At 45.0% G+C, this 15,960-nt stretch overlaps 1 protein-coding gene across 17 annotated transcripts in view; it reads right to left on the bottom strand.

Moving 5' to 3' along the window:
• Nucleotides 1–12,723, bottom strand: part of ZNF618 (zinc finger protein 618) — a 184,782-nt gene extending 172,059 nt beyond the window's left edge. For 12 of the 17 annotated variants that reach the window (XM_082403856.1, XM_082403869.1, XM_082403867.1 and 9 more), the window contains exon 1: nt 12,522–12,723. In XM_082403856.1, the coding sequence (XP_082259982.1) occupies nt 12,522–12,554 (33 nt within the window). In that variant the 5' untranslated portion in view covers nt 12,555–12,723. The remainder of the gene's footprint in view (nt 1–12,521) is intronic. The other 5 variants (XM_082403871.1, XM_082403873.1, XM_082403874.1 and 2 more) reach the window with 1 other exon arrangement.
• Nucleotides 12,724–15,960: the final 3,237 nt, after the last annotated feature.

The following is a 15,960-nucleotide window of genomic DNA, read 5'->3' as shown; positions in this document are numbered from 1 at the left end:
GTAGGAGGAGGGACTGATGCAGAATAAATAACTTCTCTATGTGGAGCCCTGGAAATTAGCAACATCTTGTCTAGATACCAGGCCTTGTCTTGCATACCCCTCTCTGTGTTCCAAGAGCCTCCTGCTTACCTACCTATTACAAGCCTTTCTCACCTCAATTGTTAATATTCCCAAAAGCCAGCACTCCAAGTTCTGACTCTCTAATTAATAGGGAAGGGAAGGTCAGGGGAGGGGAGGGGAGGGAAGGACCACCTAGTCTAAGCCCTTATATTGTATAGTAGGGGAAACTGAGACCCAAAGAGGGAAAAGAGATTCCCTAAACCACAGCTGAGTTAGGAGCAGGGCTCAGACTAGAACCCATGGTTCCTGCCCTAAAGCCCAGGGCTATTTCTCCTCCAAAAGCCTGTGGGCTCCAGGTATCCCCAAGTTTGAGTCCTGCCTCCACCACTCACTGCCTGTGACAGTAGTCCCATCAGGGCAGCAAGCGATGCTGCAGGCCCTGGCTGGGATGTGCCAGAGCTCTTGGCTCCAAGCATACCTTACATCTGTCTGGGCATAAATTTGCATTCTGAATCCAGGAGGCCCCGATTCCAAGTATGTCAAATGTAATTAATTACAGCAAACCTTCTGCAACTGTTTTCAAATGCGGCGTTAAAGGCTCTGTGTGCATGAAACACATAGCCCGGGTCCACCGAGGCGCGCTGGGAGCTGAGGAACGGGAGACAGCAAGTGCCGTACCCAGGTCCTCAGAGTGGGGAGGGCAAGTTCCCATGACACAACAGTTCAGGACAACCCCCTCACGGTGAGGTTTAGAGCAGGGCATGGGCAGCGCATCTAAGGAGCTGGATTCAGGGCCTAGCCAATCACCAACTCCACATCTTGGTTACTTCACTTTCCTCAAAGGGCTGTTGAGAGTCTGGAATTTGGCATCCATCTGAATTTGAATCCAACTGCCCCCTACAAGCTGTGTGCCCTTGGGCAATTCCATTCACCTCTGAATATCAATTCTCTCAAAAAAAGGGGAGGGGAGGGCAGGGGAGGGGAGGGCAGGGGAGGGGAAGGGAGAGGAGGGCAGGGGAGGGCAGGGGAGGGGAGGGCAGGGGAGAGGAGGAGAGCGGACGGGAGAAGAGAAGAGAAGAGAAGAGAAAAGAAAAGGGAAGAAAAGAAAAGAAAAGAAAGAAAAGAAAAATCCCTACTTTCCAGGGTGATTGTATTAAATGAGATAATAGATGTTAAATGCTTAGCCCAGTGCCTGGCATATAACAAGCCAACAAATGTGCAATGATTATAGTTCAAGCCAGACAAATTCTACTTTGCAAAATTCAAATGAGACAAATAAGAATGCTAAACTTCAGTCTTTTGACAGAAAGAGTTCCTGATTAAAGAAAAAAAAATTTGTAAGGTTGAATTTCCAACACATAGCTCAAGCTCCTTTCAAACCACTAAGAGCAGGAGTACTAGGCTGGAAAGTGAGACCCGGGTACAAGTTTAGCTTTGCCGCTCCCTACAAGGTTAGTCACCCTCCTCCAGGTCTCTACGCCAGGGGAGCTAGGTAACCTCCCCACTCTGCCACTCTGTCCACTCTGGTTATATGCCCTCTGGGTTTTCTAGAAGCCTTGCTTCCTAAATCATTACAGGGAGCAGACCTGACTTCGTAAAAGAATGGCTTCCAGCCCCCCAGGACCCCAAATCCATAGCCCCTATGGATTTAAAATTTTATGGGTTTAAAAACCCATAAAAACCTGGGTTTTTATGCCCAAACCAGCCCTGAACTGTACTCTGATTCAAAAAGACCCTAGTTAAAGACTCAAAAGATGGAAATTTTTTGGCAATCAGAGAAATTGTCAGGGGTAATCTTTTAGATTTGTTTTTGCTCATCTTGTTAGGTTTACTTTCTTCCAAAGTGTTTAATTAATGTTTAGGGGAATGGATAAGCAAAGTGGGAAGCAGTTTAATTTTTTCCCCCTGAATTACTAGTATCTCTCTCTCGCTGTCTGTCCCTCTCTCAAGTTCCCCATTACCCCTCCATTTTAACCACCTAGTTATGATGATACCTACACCACTACATCATCTTTCCTTCTCAATCCCAAACTCTTGAGTCTTGTAGTCTGTCCAGGGACCTGATGAAGCTGCCCTGTGACCTGACCCTGAGCAACCTACTCCCCCTTCCTGGGGGATGCAGGTTGCCTTAGATCAGCACAGTCCAACAGGAATGTAATATAAACCACATAGGTAATTTCAAATTTTCTAGTAGCCACATTATAAAAAAAATGAAAATAAAAGCAAGCAAAATTAATTTTAATAATATATCTTATTTAACACAATATATAAAATGCTATCATTTCAACCTGTAAACCGTATCTTAAAAATAATGACTGAGATCTTCTACAGTCATTTTTTTCCTACTAAGTCTTTAAGATCCAGACCTAGAGAAGACATAATTATAATTCAATAACAAATAAATAAATAAAATAAAACCCAGTGTGAATCTTACACTTAACGGCGCAACTCAATTTAGGCTAGCCACATTGCAGCTGCCCAATAGCCACATGCGGCTAGTGGTTACCAATACATATTGGATGGTACAGACTTAAATCATCTCCATGAGCCCTTTTAGCTCTAGACTCCTCTGATGCAAAAAGACTAGCCTCACAACAAATTCCACCTCAAGCTAGTAGCACCCCAGGGAAGTTTTCCTTCCCTGAGGCCTCATTTCAGGCCAGTTTCAGTTTTATTTCAGATCAGTTTCACTTTCTGCTTTTCCAGCATACATTATAAGAAACACCCACATAATGTACTTAAATTTTTACAGTTATTTTTCCCCAGTTGATGAAATTAAAAAAAAAAATCTCCAGCATCCAAAAATGTCTTCATCTATTCTCTCTGGGTATTCCAAGGGCTCTGGCTACGTCCACTTGTCTCGCAAAACTCTGAGCCCAAAATAAAACAGAACACACATTCTCTGCAAAATTTCACCTGATAAAAATTCCCATTCTCAATTCTCTGTAAGAATGTTGGGGCTGGTGAGAATTTGTCCAGGAGGCTCAAAGCTGAGAGGTAGAATGGCTAGCCCCTCAGGCATGCTGTCTTGGACAATAACACATCTAGAAAGGGAGCCAAAACAGCTTCTGACTTTTAATGTTCCCAGCAAACTGCAAGCCAGGGGCTTGCTGAGGGACACTCAGACCTCCTCCACTTGGTACGAGTCATTTCCACCCATGGGGGAGATATGAGATTTCATTTCTCCCTGGATCCCCCCCAGGACCAGGGCTGGCCCCTGGGAATCAGAGATTGCATCCCTGACACAGAACTCGTTTCACTAGAAAGCAAGTGTTCCTGTGTTTTCTATAGCAGACTGGGGAGCGGAGTATCACCTGACTCCATTTTTTCTCTTTAGCTTATATGTGAAGCCTCCTTCTGCTTTGTCAGCCAAAATATTTATATCATTTTTCTGTTGACTCAATACCATCCTCACCTCAGCCTCCCTCCTTTCCTTTTTAAGAAAAGAAAGTTGTCACCAACATGTTTCTCCAGCTCTTCCCTGTTTATGAAGCATTTTTGAGTCCGTTAACACATGGGATGCTTGCAAGAAGCCTGTGAGGGGTATACAAATAGGCTGTTCTCCCACTTAGCAGATTAACAAACAGAGGGTACACCAGGGTGTGCAGACCCCGATGCCTTCTAGGGCGCAGCAGGTCACATACAGTATTGAAATCAGAGGTTGGAAACTGACTCAAAACAGGAGAACACATACACTGCAAAGGCTGAAAAGTTCTGAACTTTTTAAACCTTAGGCCAGCAAATCAAATCAAATACAAAAGATAAGGGGCCAATTCACCTTGTGGGCACCCATCTGTGACTCTGGGTTTATACAATCTCCCCAACAGGGCACTAATAACTAGTGATTAACGCTAGTTATAAAAATGAACACATATAAAATAAAAACAAAACAAAATAACCCACATGTAGGGCTTCAGAGTTTAAAAAGCATTTTTAAATATGCTGTCTCATTTCACTCCTTTGAAGCATTATGTCCATCTCAGGTCCCAGATGTAGAAATTAAGATGCCCAGGGACTGAGGAACTCGACTATGGTCTTAGAGTGTAACCTGTCATAAACCCAGGTGGTCATCCAGGAACCCCAGGGCCTGCCCTGCCCCTCTGCCACGTCATCTATAGCACAGGAGTGAGCGAGCGGGCAACACCACCCAACCCAGTGGCCCAGCCACTGCATCTCCCCTTCGATCACTCAGGGATCAGACAGAGAAGCAGGTTATCCAGCCCTGCTTTGATGACAACCCCAAGGGTGTCTAATTGTAACAGGGAAGGGAGGAGTCAAGATCCTCTATTTCTCAAGACCAAATTAATTCCTTTTGACATAGTATATGTACAAATAGTAGGAAAAGCACTGGTTGAAGAATTAAGAAATCTGAGGCTTGAAGTAGCTCCGCCTATTCACTGAGGTTCTGGGCAAGTAACTCCACCTCTCTTCCCAGGTACATGTGTTTGTGTGTGTGTGTGTGTGTATGACTAGATCAGAAATGACAAATTGGCTTCATGTGGTAGCCTCATAGTAAGAAGGGCTCTGAGGCCACTGGCCAGATTCAATGGAAAAGACTGCCCTGATTGATTAGCAATGTCTGCCACAAGCCTAAAAATGGGGAGTGGCGGCATGCATATTATTTATTTACCATCCCTGGATTAGATGTACAAATAACATGCTGCAAGTGAAACGCACTTTGCCCTTTACAGTCCACCCCACCAGGAACAGGACACTCTATATCCTCAATTCCAAGGTGCCTTAGACTGTTAGATACACCATCGATTTTATAATAGCTTTTTGAGACAAAAAAAAAAAAAAAAGGGAGAAATAGTGCTCTAACAGAACACATCTACTGTAAAACACATTCCAATTTCAAAAATATGAAAATGTGGGAACTTGACCATTGAGGAAATAACGGGATCCTGTGCTCACTTGCTGAGCTGGGCCATAAAGTGTTAACAATGACAGCATTTTCGAAAACTTACAGAAAAAAAAATTAAGCAAATAAACAGAACATTCTCAGTTTTCTCCCATAAATTTTCCCTGAATCTTTGGCATGTGCAAACGGGAATCCGACCAAAGGTGGGGTCTGGTTGAACATCAAATCACACATTTAGCTACTTCACATCTAAGGGGCCCATGTGACCAGCTGTTCTGCAAACAGCCCTCTGAAGTCCAATTCTAGGGCCCATGGCCAAGACCAGCTTCTAGAGCAAGGACAGGGTATTGTCAAGTCCCTTCCACCTCAAGGCACCCCCCCCCCTTTTCCACCTCCTTAGACATGCTGGGTCCCATTTGCCATACCTGCAAATCTGGATGATAACCCCAGATGCCCCCCAACCACTTTAAGGAAATGGTTTACACAACAGGAGCGAAGGGGGATGAGGAACTTTTAAAAAATTCTCCACAGCATGTAAAGTCAAAGGAGCCCTCTCTGATTTATTATTCCAAGGGAGCCGTGGGCTTCAGAGCCGGCTCTAAGAAAATCTATTTTCTTAGATAAAGAAAACAAAACACTGGTGTTGACCAAATGGCCAAACCCAAAACTGGTCACCTACTCTTCACTAGACCCAAATCCAGATGATCTGAGCTTTTTCCAAAAAATCGAATTAAGTCATCAAACATTTATTGAGCTGCTGCTCTGTGCCAGACCCTAAAATGAGTAACCCATGATCTCTGCCCTCAAGGAACTCACAAGCCGGCTGGAGAGACAGAAATGCGAACAACCAACTCTCATCTGTGGGCCCAGAGTATCTGGATCGTACTGCAGTTTGGGGAGGCTCAGGGAGTCTCCACAGAAGGGGACACGCAGGTAGGTCTCAAGGTTGCGGGGTGGGGGTGGGGGTCTGGTTTCTCATGGAGCAGAGACAAAGGAGGGAAAGGGCACAAGAGACAGAAGGCCCCGTATGAGCAGAAGCTCAATGGTAGACAGTTCACGACGAATTAAGATTTGTCCCTTTAAACACTGTGCCACAGGCTTTGAAACAAATCCAGAAATACCTGGAGGAGCCAGAGCATCCCTGAAATGAAAGCACTGAGACCACTTTTGACAAGAAAGATGTGTAAGGTCCAAGGGATGTCTCATCCTAGTCTGTTCTAAAATAAAGCAACAACCAAAAAAGTGTACATTTTCTGTTGTTACCTAACTCTGCCTATTAAAGATAAGTCATCAAGTTTCCAGAACTACCAAAACTTTTGTCACTGAGACTCAATCTTCCCAAATGGAGACCACTGGGTCAGGGATCACTGACGTGTACTGACCACCTTCTAAGAACAACCTTCTAAGGACTGGCTGGATGCAACACGTGAATTGCTTCATTTAATCATAGAACAACATTTCAAGGTCAAGATTATTACCCCCCTTCTTCCAGATGCAGAAGCTGTGGCTCCAAAACCGGAGGTGACTTTCCCAAAGTAACATAACGCCAACCACACAATGAGGCTGGATTTTAAACTCTGGTCTGGCTGACCTCAAAACCACCTTTCCATTTCACTAATTGGCGGGGGTGTCAGAAATTTTCTATGCTTCTAACTTAAGGCCTATCCTAGGGGGATTTCATGGTGGTTCCACAATCAATTCAGAAATGGATTTCACTGACAGACCATCTTTGCCCCTGGATCTCCCCCCACCCCGAGGACCCCAACCCTGGTCCTACCCACCTGCTGTCTTCTTCCATCTTCATCCTTCCTTCAGGCAATACTTTATTAAAACCCACCTCCTATGACAGACTCCTGTACTTCTTGACTTCAACGGCACACATGCTGAGACACAACATTCTGGAGTTGCTAGCCATCATTTGTCACTTTTAACTAAAGCGTTCTGGCCTAACCTTGGCAGAAGACTGCTTTGGGACAAATAAAAGGGAGGCGTGGACCACTTTAGCCAGAAGAGGCTAAATGGATGGAATGCATCACCACTACAGGCTGAAATGCCTCAGAGCATCGAGGGTTCAGGAACGAAGTCCCACCAACAAAAACCAAGAGCTTTCAAAGATGTGTCATAACCTTTTGAGGCCACCCAGTAACAACAACGAGATGGAACATTGGTCTGGCCCTGTGCTATCCAATACAGAAGCCACCAGCCACATGTGGCTACTGAGCTCATGAAATGTGGCTAGTCAGAAAAGACTTAATACCTCCCCCAAAGAAAGAATGTAAAATAGCACATTAATAATTTTTATATTAATGAATACTAAAATGATAGCATTGCAGATATACTTTGGGTTAAATAAACTATATTATTAAAATTAATTTCACCCGATTCTTTTTAGTTTTTTTAAAGTGTTACCAGAAAATTTTATTTATTTATTTATTTATTTTTGTTGTTTTGTTTTGTTTTGTTTTGGCCATGCCGCACGGCATGCAAGATCTTAGTTCCCAGACCAGGGATTGAACCCGTGCCCCCTGCAGTGGAAGCACAAAGTCCCTCCAGGGAATTCCCCAGAAAATTTTAAATGACATACGTGGCTCACATTTGTGGCTCGAATTATATTTCGATTGGACAGTGCTGGTCTGACACATTTAAAAGATGAGGAGACCAAGACAGCAATTCTAGAGTTTTTAGGAAGGGCACACACACAAAAATACAGACATTCGCTCAGAGTCTGATTGGACTTTAAATATAGCACAAACATGAACTCTTTAACTCCACAAAAATTCCTCTGGCAATGGGAAGTAAAAGTGAGGAATGAAAGTAACTGGGGCTGCTCTCCCTCCCACCAAGACAGGGATCCCACGCTACTTAAAGTCTCCATTCCAGCCACAGAACCTGGCAAAGATGCTGTTTCCCTGTGGAAGGACATAGCACCTGTCCTTCCTGTCTTCTCCAAGGCCAACAAGCTGAGGTGTGTGCCTGAGTGTCATGCAGCTGAGACTTCTTCACAGCTGGCCCTTCAGGCAGGCTCAACCAGGGAACAAAACACGTGGCCCAGGACACCTACCCCACAGGGTTCACGCGAAAGTCAACTGGGATAATAAATAAGAAAATAAAGTGTAAAGAGCAACGTGCGATGTTCCTGGGGCACATCACTGTCGATCATCTAGACCAGTATCTGTCAAACTCTTTTAACCGTGACTCACGGTAAGACTTACATTTATCATGCACATACATCGGCATATGTAAATAAAACTAAAGTTTCATGAGACAACACTTACCTTCAATACATACCTATGCCTCTGCTAGTTTGTGCTCCCCTGTATTCTGTTCCATTCTTTTTTTGTTTCATGCTGATTGTGACCCACTAAATTGATTTTACAACCCACTGATGGGTCGTGATTCACAGCCTAGCCTGGGTATGGTGAATAAGAGGTACACTCCCCACTCTGTGATGGACACTGCTATTTGACCACTGCACCCCACTCTCCAGGATATGGGAGTCCAGATGTGACCTCAGAATCCTTCTCAACACAGTGATCCAGGCAGCTGTAGCCCATTGCTTGGAGTCAGAATCAGAGAAGAAAACTATTTATTAATATCTTTGTTTTGATCCAAAGATCTGATATGACAAATGCAAAAACTGAGGCTCAGAAGGAAAAAGTGGTTTGTCCAAGGTCATACAGCAAGACTTTGGGAGAGCTAGGGCTCCTGTGTACCCACAAAGCCACTTCACCTGCCATCATCAGGGAGGAGACAGGTGAAAAAATTTCCAAATTTCACCACGACCATGAAAAGTCAGCTTATACATCCAGTGAAACACACAAGGAAATTCTCATCACCCCACCAAGGAGAAGACATGAGGATTCCGAGGTCAGAGGAAGCAGCATGCCAAGAGCTGAGTCAAAAGTGGGGGCAGGGGGCGCGGAAATTGTATCTGACAATGGAGGAGTTTTTAAACTCTGTTTCTCAAACGAAACAAACCATTGGCTATTTATTTTCTAGGACCAGAGAGAGGTCACACTTACACTGACCAGCCATCTTTGTTGCTTTCCTTCTGCAAAAGCAAGAGCCCTTGTTCAAGTTCACCTCTGTGCAGGGCTGAAAGTATAAGCAAACCCTTTTTCTTAGCTTGGTCCAAAGTCAAGCTATAAAGCAAGCCCTTGAAATTTCAAACCTTATTAGAAAAAAAAAAAAAACCTCCTTAGGCAGAAAAGCAAAACATTAATAAGAGTCTCCTCTGTGAAACTGAGCATAAATGATCTTTCACCAAAATAACTCAGCCCATCATCAAATTACCACCCCTCAAGTCCAATCTGCCAGATTTTTTGCCCAATATTAAAAAAGAGTTTGGTGAACAGACAGGGCCTAACAAAAAAATCAGCTGAAATATCCATTTCTGGTCACACTTCCATCCATGATAGGAGGTGAGAGAGGTATGGCCCAGGTCAGGTCTCAATCCTGAGAGACGCCAATAGAAACAAAAGAAAACTGACCCCGCCCCCAACAGTGCCATCATGCACCTCTATTTCCTTAACAACAAACATGATCCGAATAACCAATTAAAAAAAAAAAAAGAAAGAAAGAAAAAAGAGGCCTACAAAACAGAGATGATTTTCAATTTCTAGCCAGGAGTTCCCTTTAAACCGTAGCCAACACAACAAAATTTCAATAGAATGGAATGAAGGAATCTGAGTTGTGTGTCAGGAGATCCAGGACACACAAAGGGACGTGCTGCAATATTTTTATTCCTTGCACCAGAAATAACCTGTTATCTACAACCCTGACTTTTTCTCAGATGCCCGGTAAGGGTGCCCAACCCACCCCTCCCCAGTCCAGGGCACAGCTCTCCTCCATCACTTGCTAAGCTGGCCCTACCGTCTCATGAGGCCTCCAGAGCCCTTGGAAATTATAAATTCTTTGACCGTCCTAGGCATCGGCCTAAATAATTCAACAGAGAAAAAATTTTTAATTACGCTCTATTTAAAAAAAAAAAAAAAAAAAAAAAAGCTCATTCCAAATGTCAGAATGTGGCCAGTCAGCCCTGAAGGATTTTGTTACTAAAAAAGTAAAAATCTCCCAAATGCAATGGTGCTGATGGGTAATGTCGAACCTTTGTCACTGTCAAATATATTTCACATAATTTGTATCCCCTTAGAAAACTGAATTTCCAAAAAACGGGGATGGGAATCCATGGACTGGGGCCATCATTTCTTCTAAGACCAGCTGGTGACTGGTGAAAGGGGATAGGGTTTCCTGTCCTAGCCCTGTGTGACCCATCATCAGGTCCCATCAAGATCCCACTCCACAAATGCTAACAATATTTTCCCCTCCTTTCGGACAGAAAAATTAGAACTTCTTTTTATTTTTTTTGGTGCAAAATCCCCAGCAAGTTCAGATAATAATTTATCACAAATAACCCTTCAACTTTGGGTAGGTACCTTATTTTCCTCTGTTAAATTTCAATTCAGTCAGTATTTGTCTTCCCAAAGAAAAATAAGAAATTGGGGCGGAGGGGTTTCACCTTATTTGATTCTTTTGAAGGCCAAAAAACTACATCAAATACTATTTGCACATATGCTTTCATGTTCCAAAGACAAGTACCTTAGGGTTTGGCTTTTGTTTATATTTTGATTTTTTTCCTTAAAAAAAAAAATTAAATTTTGATGCTAGAATCAGCTGAATTGGTCTTTTACCCCATTTTTTCAGCAAAGTAAGTATTCCACTAGAGAAGATGGATAAAAATCAGAATTTTCATCTCCTCTCTGTTCTTCCCTCTTTTATCTTTCCTTCTTAAGTCAGTAAAATTTGTGCTTTTAAAAAAAAAAATCACAGACCCCCCCCCAAATGATCAAGATTAATGGATTTTCCCCCCATTTGAAAGTAATCAAATTTGTGAAAAATACCAAATGTTAATAAACTACCAACCCCACATCACAATCAAAGAGGCTGAAACCAATCCGGCTATTTTTTTTTTTTTCAATAATAAAATTTTCAAATTGGAAGACTGAGCAAGCACACAGAAAGGAAAATTTTCTTCCTACCAAGGATTCCTCAACCCTTGTATTTATCAACTGATTCAGTTGCATGTCATAAAAAATGAGCTTCTGTGAATCCACTGTTAGTTTTTTCATAATAATGTTAATTATGCATATCTTATTTTAATGGCGGTCTCTCCTACAAATCTGTGGGCTACTCAATTTGTATAATGTAATGAATTTACATTTTTTTTCCACTGAACATTGCTCAGAAAAGGTTTCTGACATTTTCTGGATAAAACAACAACAAAAAAAGAAATGCTTAGACCTTCCAGGAAACAAAATCAGAAAACAGTCTTAATTATTCCATCAAAACAAAAAAAATAACACAAAATCCAACAAATGCAGGGAAAAAAAGACAGGATTTCACTCTAACTTTTCCAGTTTCTGTTTTTCTTTAGAACCTTGGGATTCAAATGCAGTAAAACATAAATGAAAATTTTTTTTTTAAAACCTACAATTTTTGGGTGTGTCCAAAGCCAACATTTTAGGGTCTATTTTCTCTTTTAAATCCTTCCTTCTTGGAAATAGAAAAACTTTAAATATTGCCAAATGGCAAAATTAGTCTTTTTTGCCCGCTGAGCTAAACAAGTTCCAAATTACAATGAAGTACAATTTCTAATTGCTTCAATAAAGCCAATTCTCCCAGTTTCCTCTAAACTCAACAATTTCCCTCCTTTCCTCAACCCAAATAGTTTTTTTCTCAAACTAAAATGAGTTGGGCAGCCAAATTGACTTTGGTTTTAGAAGGCTTTTTGCTTTCTCCCCTTCAAAAACTGAATTCATTCAAATTCCAGCTTAATTTTCATTTACATATTATCTGGATTTGGCTTCAGAAATAAAAATTGTCTCTATACTCCTGGAAAGATCAAAGTGAAAATTGTCACCCCCAAAAAGAAAAAAAAAGAATCTCTTTCCCCTCCACTGCCTTATAGAGCAAACTTTTGAAAAAATAAGAAATAAAAAATATTTCTTTTCAATTTTAATTTCTTTTTTTTATTTACAAAATAGTATCCTCTAGGTGGCGTCGTTTTAATGGGAAAAAACTACCGTTTGAAGAAAAATTAGAAAAAAAATTGAGAAAGGGAAATATGGCCTAAAAAAAAAAAAGATTGTTGCAAAGACAGGGGGCCAGGGGGGAAAGACCTCCCGGGGGGTCATCAGGGACCCCGAGCGCACAGAGGGTCAGGGGGAAATTGCAAATTTAGGGGGGAGGGGGGAGAGCTGGAAGGGGTTGTATTTTTGCAAAATGTGAATTGTCCAAACTGAAATGGCTGCTCTGTTCTCTCGCCGCTTTGTTTTCTGGGCTCCGGTCCGAGCCCGGGGCTGGAGGGGGCGCCGGGTGGGGGCCCGAAAAGACCCCCCCGTCACCCCCACCCTCCTCGCACCCCGCGGCGCCCGGGGGGGCTCTCCAGACCCCGACCCTCCCGTTTGCGCCCACAAAAAAGCCCGCAAATGTGCCCAGGCACTTTGCATTTTGCAAATCTTGCAATGAAGTGGCGCAGCGCCCCGGGCCCCGGCCCCCCGGGGTCCCCAGCGCGGTGCATGCCCCCGGCCCCCCGTCGTACCTGCGGAGCCGCCGCGCTGCCCGGCTGGTTCATGGGTCCGTGCGGGAGGAGGCGGCCCCAGCGCGTCCTGCTCCTCCCGGGCCGGGCTGCTGGTGCGCGCACAATGCCGCCGCCGCCGCCGCCGCCGCTCCCTCCTCCGCCCGCCCCGCTCAGGCCGGGGGGGCGGGGGCGCTGGGGGCGCGCGGGGGGGGCGCCCGGCCCTCGCCCCCACCCCCGGCCCGCACCCGCCGCCGCCGCCGCAGCCGCTGCAGCCGCCGAGCCGCCCCTCGCGGGCCCGCGGCCGCCCCCCGCCGCCCTGCCCGCCCCCGGGCCGGCCTCGCCGCGCGGCCCGCGAGCTCCGGGCCTCGGCCTCGGCCTCCGCGCCGCCGGCCTCCGCGCCGCACACAAAGCCGGCCGGCCCCCGGGCGCGCCGCTCCCGCCCGCCAGCCTGCCCCCGGGCCGCGGCGCACCCGCCCCCCAAACTTTCCCGCGCCGCGCCCCGCTCTCCCCGCGCCTCCCGCACCCGCCCCCCGGCGCCCTCCTGCCCTGCCCCCGCTCTCCAGCCCCTCGGAGAGGTCATTTTCACGTTGGAAGAAAAGTTTGGGGAGCCGCCCCTGGACGGAACACAAGGGGTTAATGGGAACTCCTCGGCTCCCCCCTCCACCCCCCAAAAAATCAGATTGATTTTTTAAATAAAGTTTGAAGAACTGGCCTTATGGAAGACTCGGAAGGCTCAATGGGGATATTCCTATTGCCCCTGCCACCCCTCCAAAAAAATCTAATGTAATCGAAAAATAAAAGTTTGAAGAACTAGCCCTATGTCAGACAAGAGGGGTTAAGGGGACTCTTTCTAGCCCCCCCAATCAGATTGAATTTAAAAATAAATATTTGAGGAGCTGCTTTTATGTGAAATGCGGGATAAAAAGAATGTTTCTCTCTACTCCTGTCAATTTTTTTTAAAGAACGTATTTATTTTAAAAATAAAAGTTTGAAGAACTGGCCCCATGTAAGACCAGAAGGGCAAAAGGTTAAGGGGGGGTTAGATGCCCCACCTACCCACATCCCCCAATCAAGTTGATTTTAAAAAGAAAAATTTGCAAAACTCTATGTGAAATAAACAAGAATATTTTTATCCAACACCCTAAAATATCAGATTATTTTTAAATTTGGGAACTGCCTTCTTGTAACTTGGGAAGGTTTAAAGGGGATTTTTTTCCCCGTTTCCTCCTCAACCTCCAAAAAAATCAGATTTTTTAAAAAAATTAAAAGTGTGAAGGACCTGCCCCATATAGGGATGGGAGGGATTACTGGATATCCTACATCTCCCACAACTGATAGATTTTTAGAATAAAAATTTGAAGAACTGCATATATATGAGATGAGAGAAATCTTTCTTTACCCCTCCCCATGAGAAAAATAGGATACTTTTTTAAAATAAAAGCATTGGAAATTAAGGGTAAACAGGTATCTCTTCTCTGCCCCGACCTTAAAAAATCAAATGTGTGTGTGTGTGTGTGTGTGTTGTTTTGTTTTGTTTTGTCTTGTTTTGTTTGATGTTTAAGAAGTCGGGTCAATATGAGACAGGAAGAGTTACAGAAATTTTTTCCCTGCACCCTCTAGAAAAGTTATTTTTTAAATGTCCGGAAACTAAGGGATTGTATAGAAGACACTGTCTCTCCCTAAAGAATGAACATGTGAGAAATTTAGCCCTACACAGGAGGCAGAGAATTAAGAGACACACGCTTCTCCAGACCAAACACACACGAGAGTAAGAGGAATCTCTGAACCATTCCCCCACCACCCGCGAAGCTGGAAAGTCGTTGAAAATAAAAAGTGGCCATTTTTCTCCCTGCCAGCCTGGCAAGCGTGTCCCTGGCAAAGGTTTGGCAGCCTGTGCCAAGGCTAGTGTAGGGCAGGCGCCGAGGGGAGCTGGGCAGCCTGTAGAGCTTGGCAGTGTTGGGCTCCTGTGAGCCCGGGACACACGTGCAGTCCAGGCAGCCCCCTGACTGTCTGCCCCTCAGCCACCAGATGGCTGAGGCCCTGTCACCCAGGGAAATGCTCCACGTGTGATGTCTCTCTGGCTCCATCCCTGTGTGAAGGTTTCTAAGCACCTGTCTCAAGACCAGACCCCCTACTCTGCCTAGCGGAGCCACACCTGACTTAAGGCCCTGGAGCAGAAAAAAACTGGATCCATAACAACACTGAGTCTCGGTCACCACAGCTGAGAGCCATGGGGTACCAAGGGAAAAAATCCTGCCCTGGGAGTCAGGAAAACGTGATGCAATAAATAGTCGTTGAGCACTTACTATGTGCCAGGCATGTTGTGTCTAGTAGGGCAGCTGCACCATGGGAAAGAGGATTGCTTGCAGCAGCCCTTCTCAAACTTGAGCGATCCTCAGAATCACAGTGAGGGCCTGTTCCAACACTGATTGCTGAGCCCCACCCAGACTTTTGATTTAACCAGTCAGGGGTAGGGACCAAGAATTTGCATTTCTAACAAGTCCTCAGGTGATGCTGATGCTGGTGGTCTAAGGACCACATTTTAAAAGCCATTGTCGTACAGTGCCAACAGCAAAACAGCACAGGCATGGGGAAAGAGAAAGGACCCAACCTAGCCCCAAGGGGGTCGGTGAGGATTCCAAGAGGAATAACATCCTGCAGGAAGGCTGGGTGGAAGCATCCTTCCTCTCTGGGTCTTAATCGGATGGCAGAGTCTCTTTAGATCAGGGATTCTTAAATAGCGTCCTTAGATAGGTTTGGGGATCCATGAATTAAGAAATTGTATGCCTTAAGTAAATTTATCTCTACATGTGCATTCTGGGGAAGAAAATCTCTGACTTTCACCGATTTCGCAAAAGGGTCAGTGACCCCAACCTGGAATGATTTTTCAGGCACCCCCGGCCTGGAAAATACTCACGGGACCTTCTCAGCCTTCTCTTTCTGGAATGACCACAAGTCTTTTCTGCTTCTCTAGTACCCACAGTCACAGGAACTGGGCCTTCTCTTCCATGAGGCACATCCCGACAGAGAGCCTAGAGTGCATTTAACACCCCTGAGGGGAGGGAGATATGTCCTCCATCCAGGTCCTGGCACTGGAGGGTCTGTCCCTTCTTCACTCTGTCCCTGCTGGGCCACGAAGGGTATATGCTCAGGGGACGAAGACTGGGCTTGATATCTTCCTGACAAAATCCGGTTTCTAAATGAACGCACACATATCCCAAACCATAGTGGAAACATCGCAGTCACACAGAGCTGTGATTTATCCCTGTTCAGGAGGTTAACTAAGAGTAGACTCTCCACAAGCAGGGATGGGGTTGGGGGGAGGACAGGGAGTATTTAGTGAGAGCCCGGGGGCAGGACAAGACCTGCTCAATGATGGAGCAGGCACCACGATACCACAGGGGCAGGATGACCACAGGTCAGAGCTGCTGGGAACAGACACTTATATTAGGTGGATACA

Source organism: Balaenoptera borealis, assembly GCF_965194805.1.
Source record: "Balaenoptera borealis genome assembly, chromosome: 8".
NCBI classification, from domain to species: Eukaryota; Metazoa; Chordata; class Mammalia; order Artiodactyla; family Balaenopteridae; genus Balaenoptera; species Balaenoptera borealis.
The sequence above is the reverse complement of the archived record's forward strand: the minus strand, read 5'-3'. Positions and strand labels throughout refer to the sequence as shown.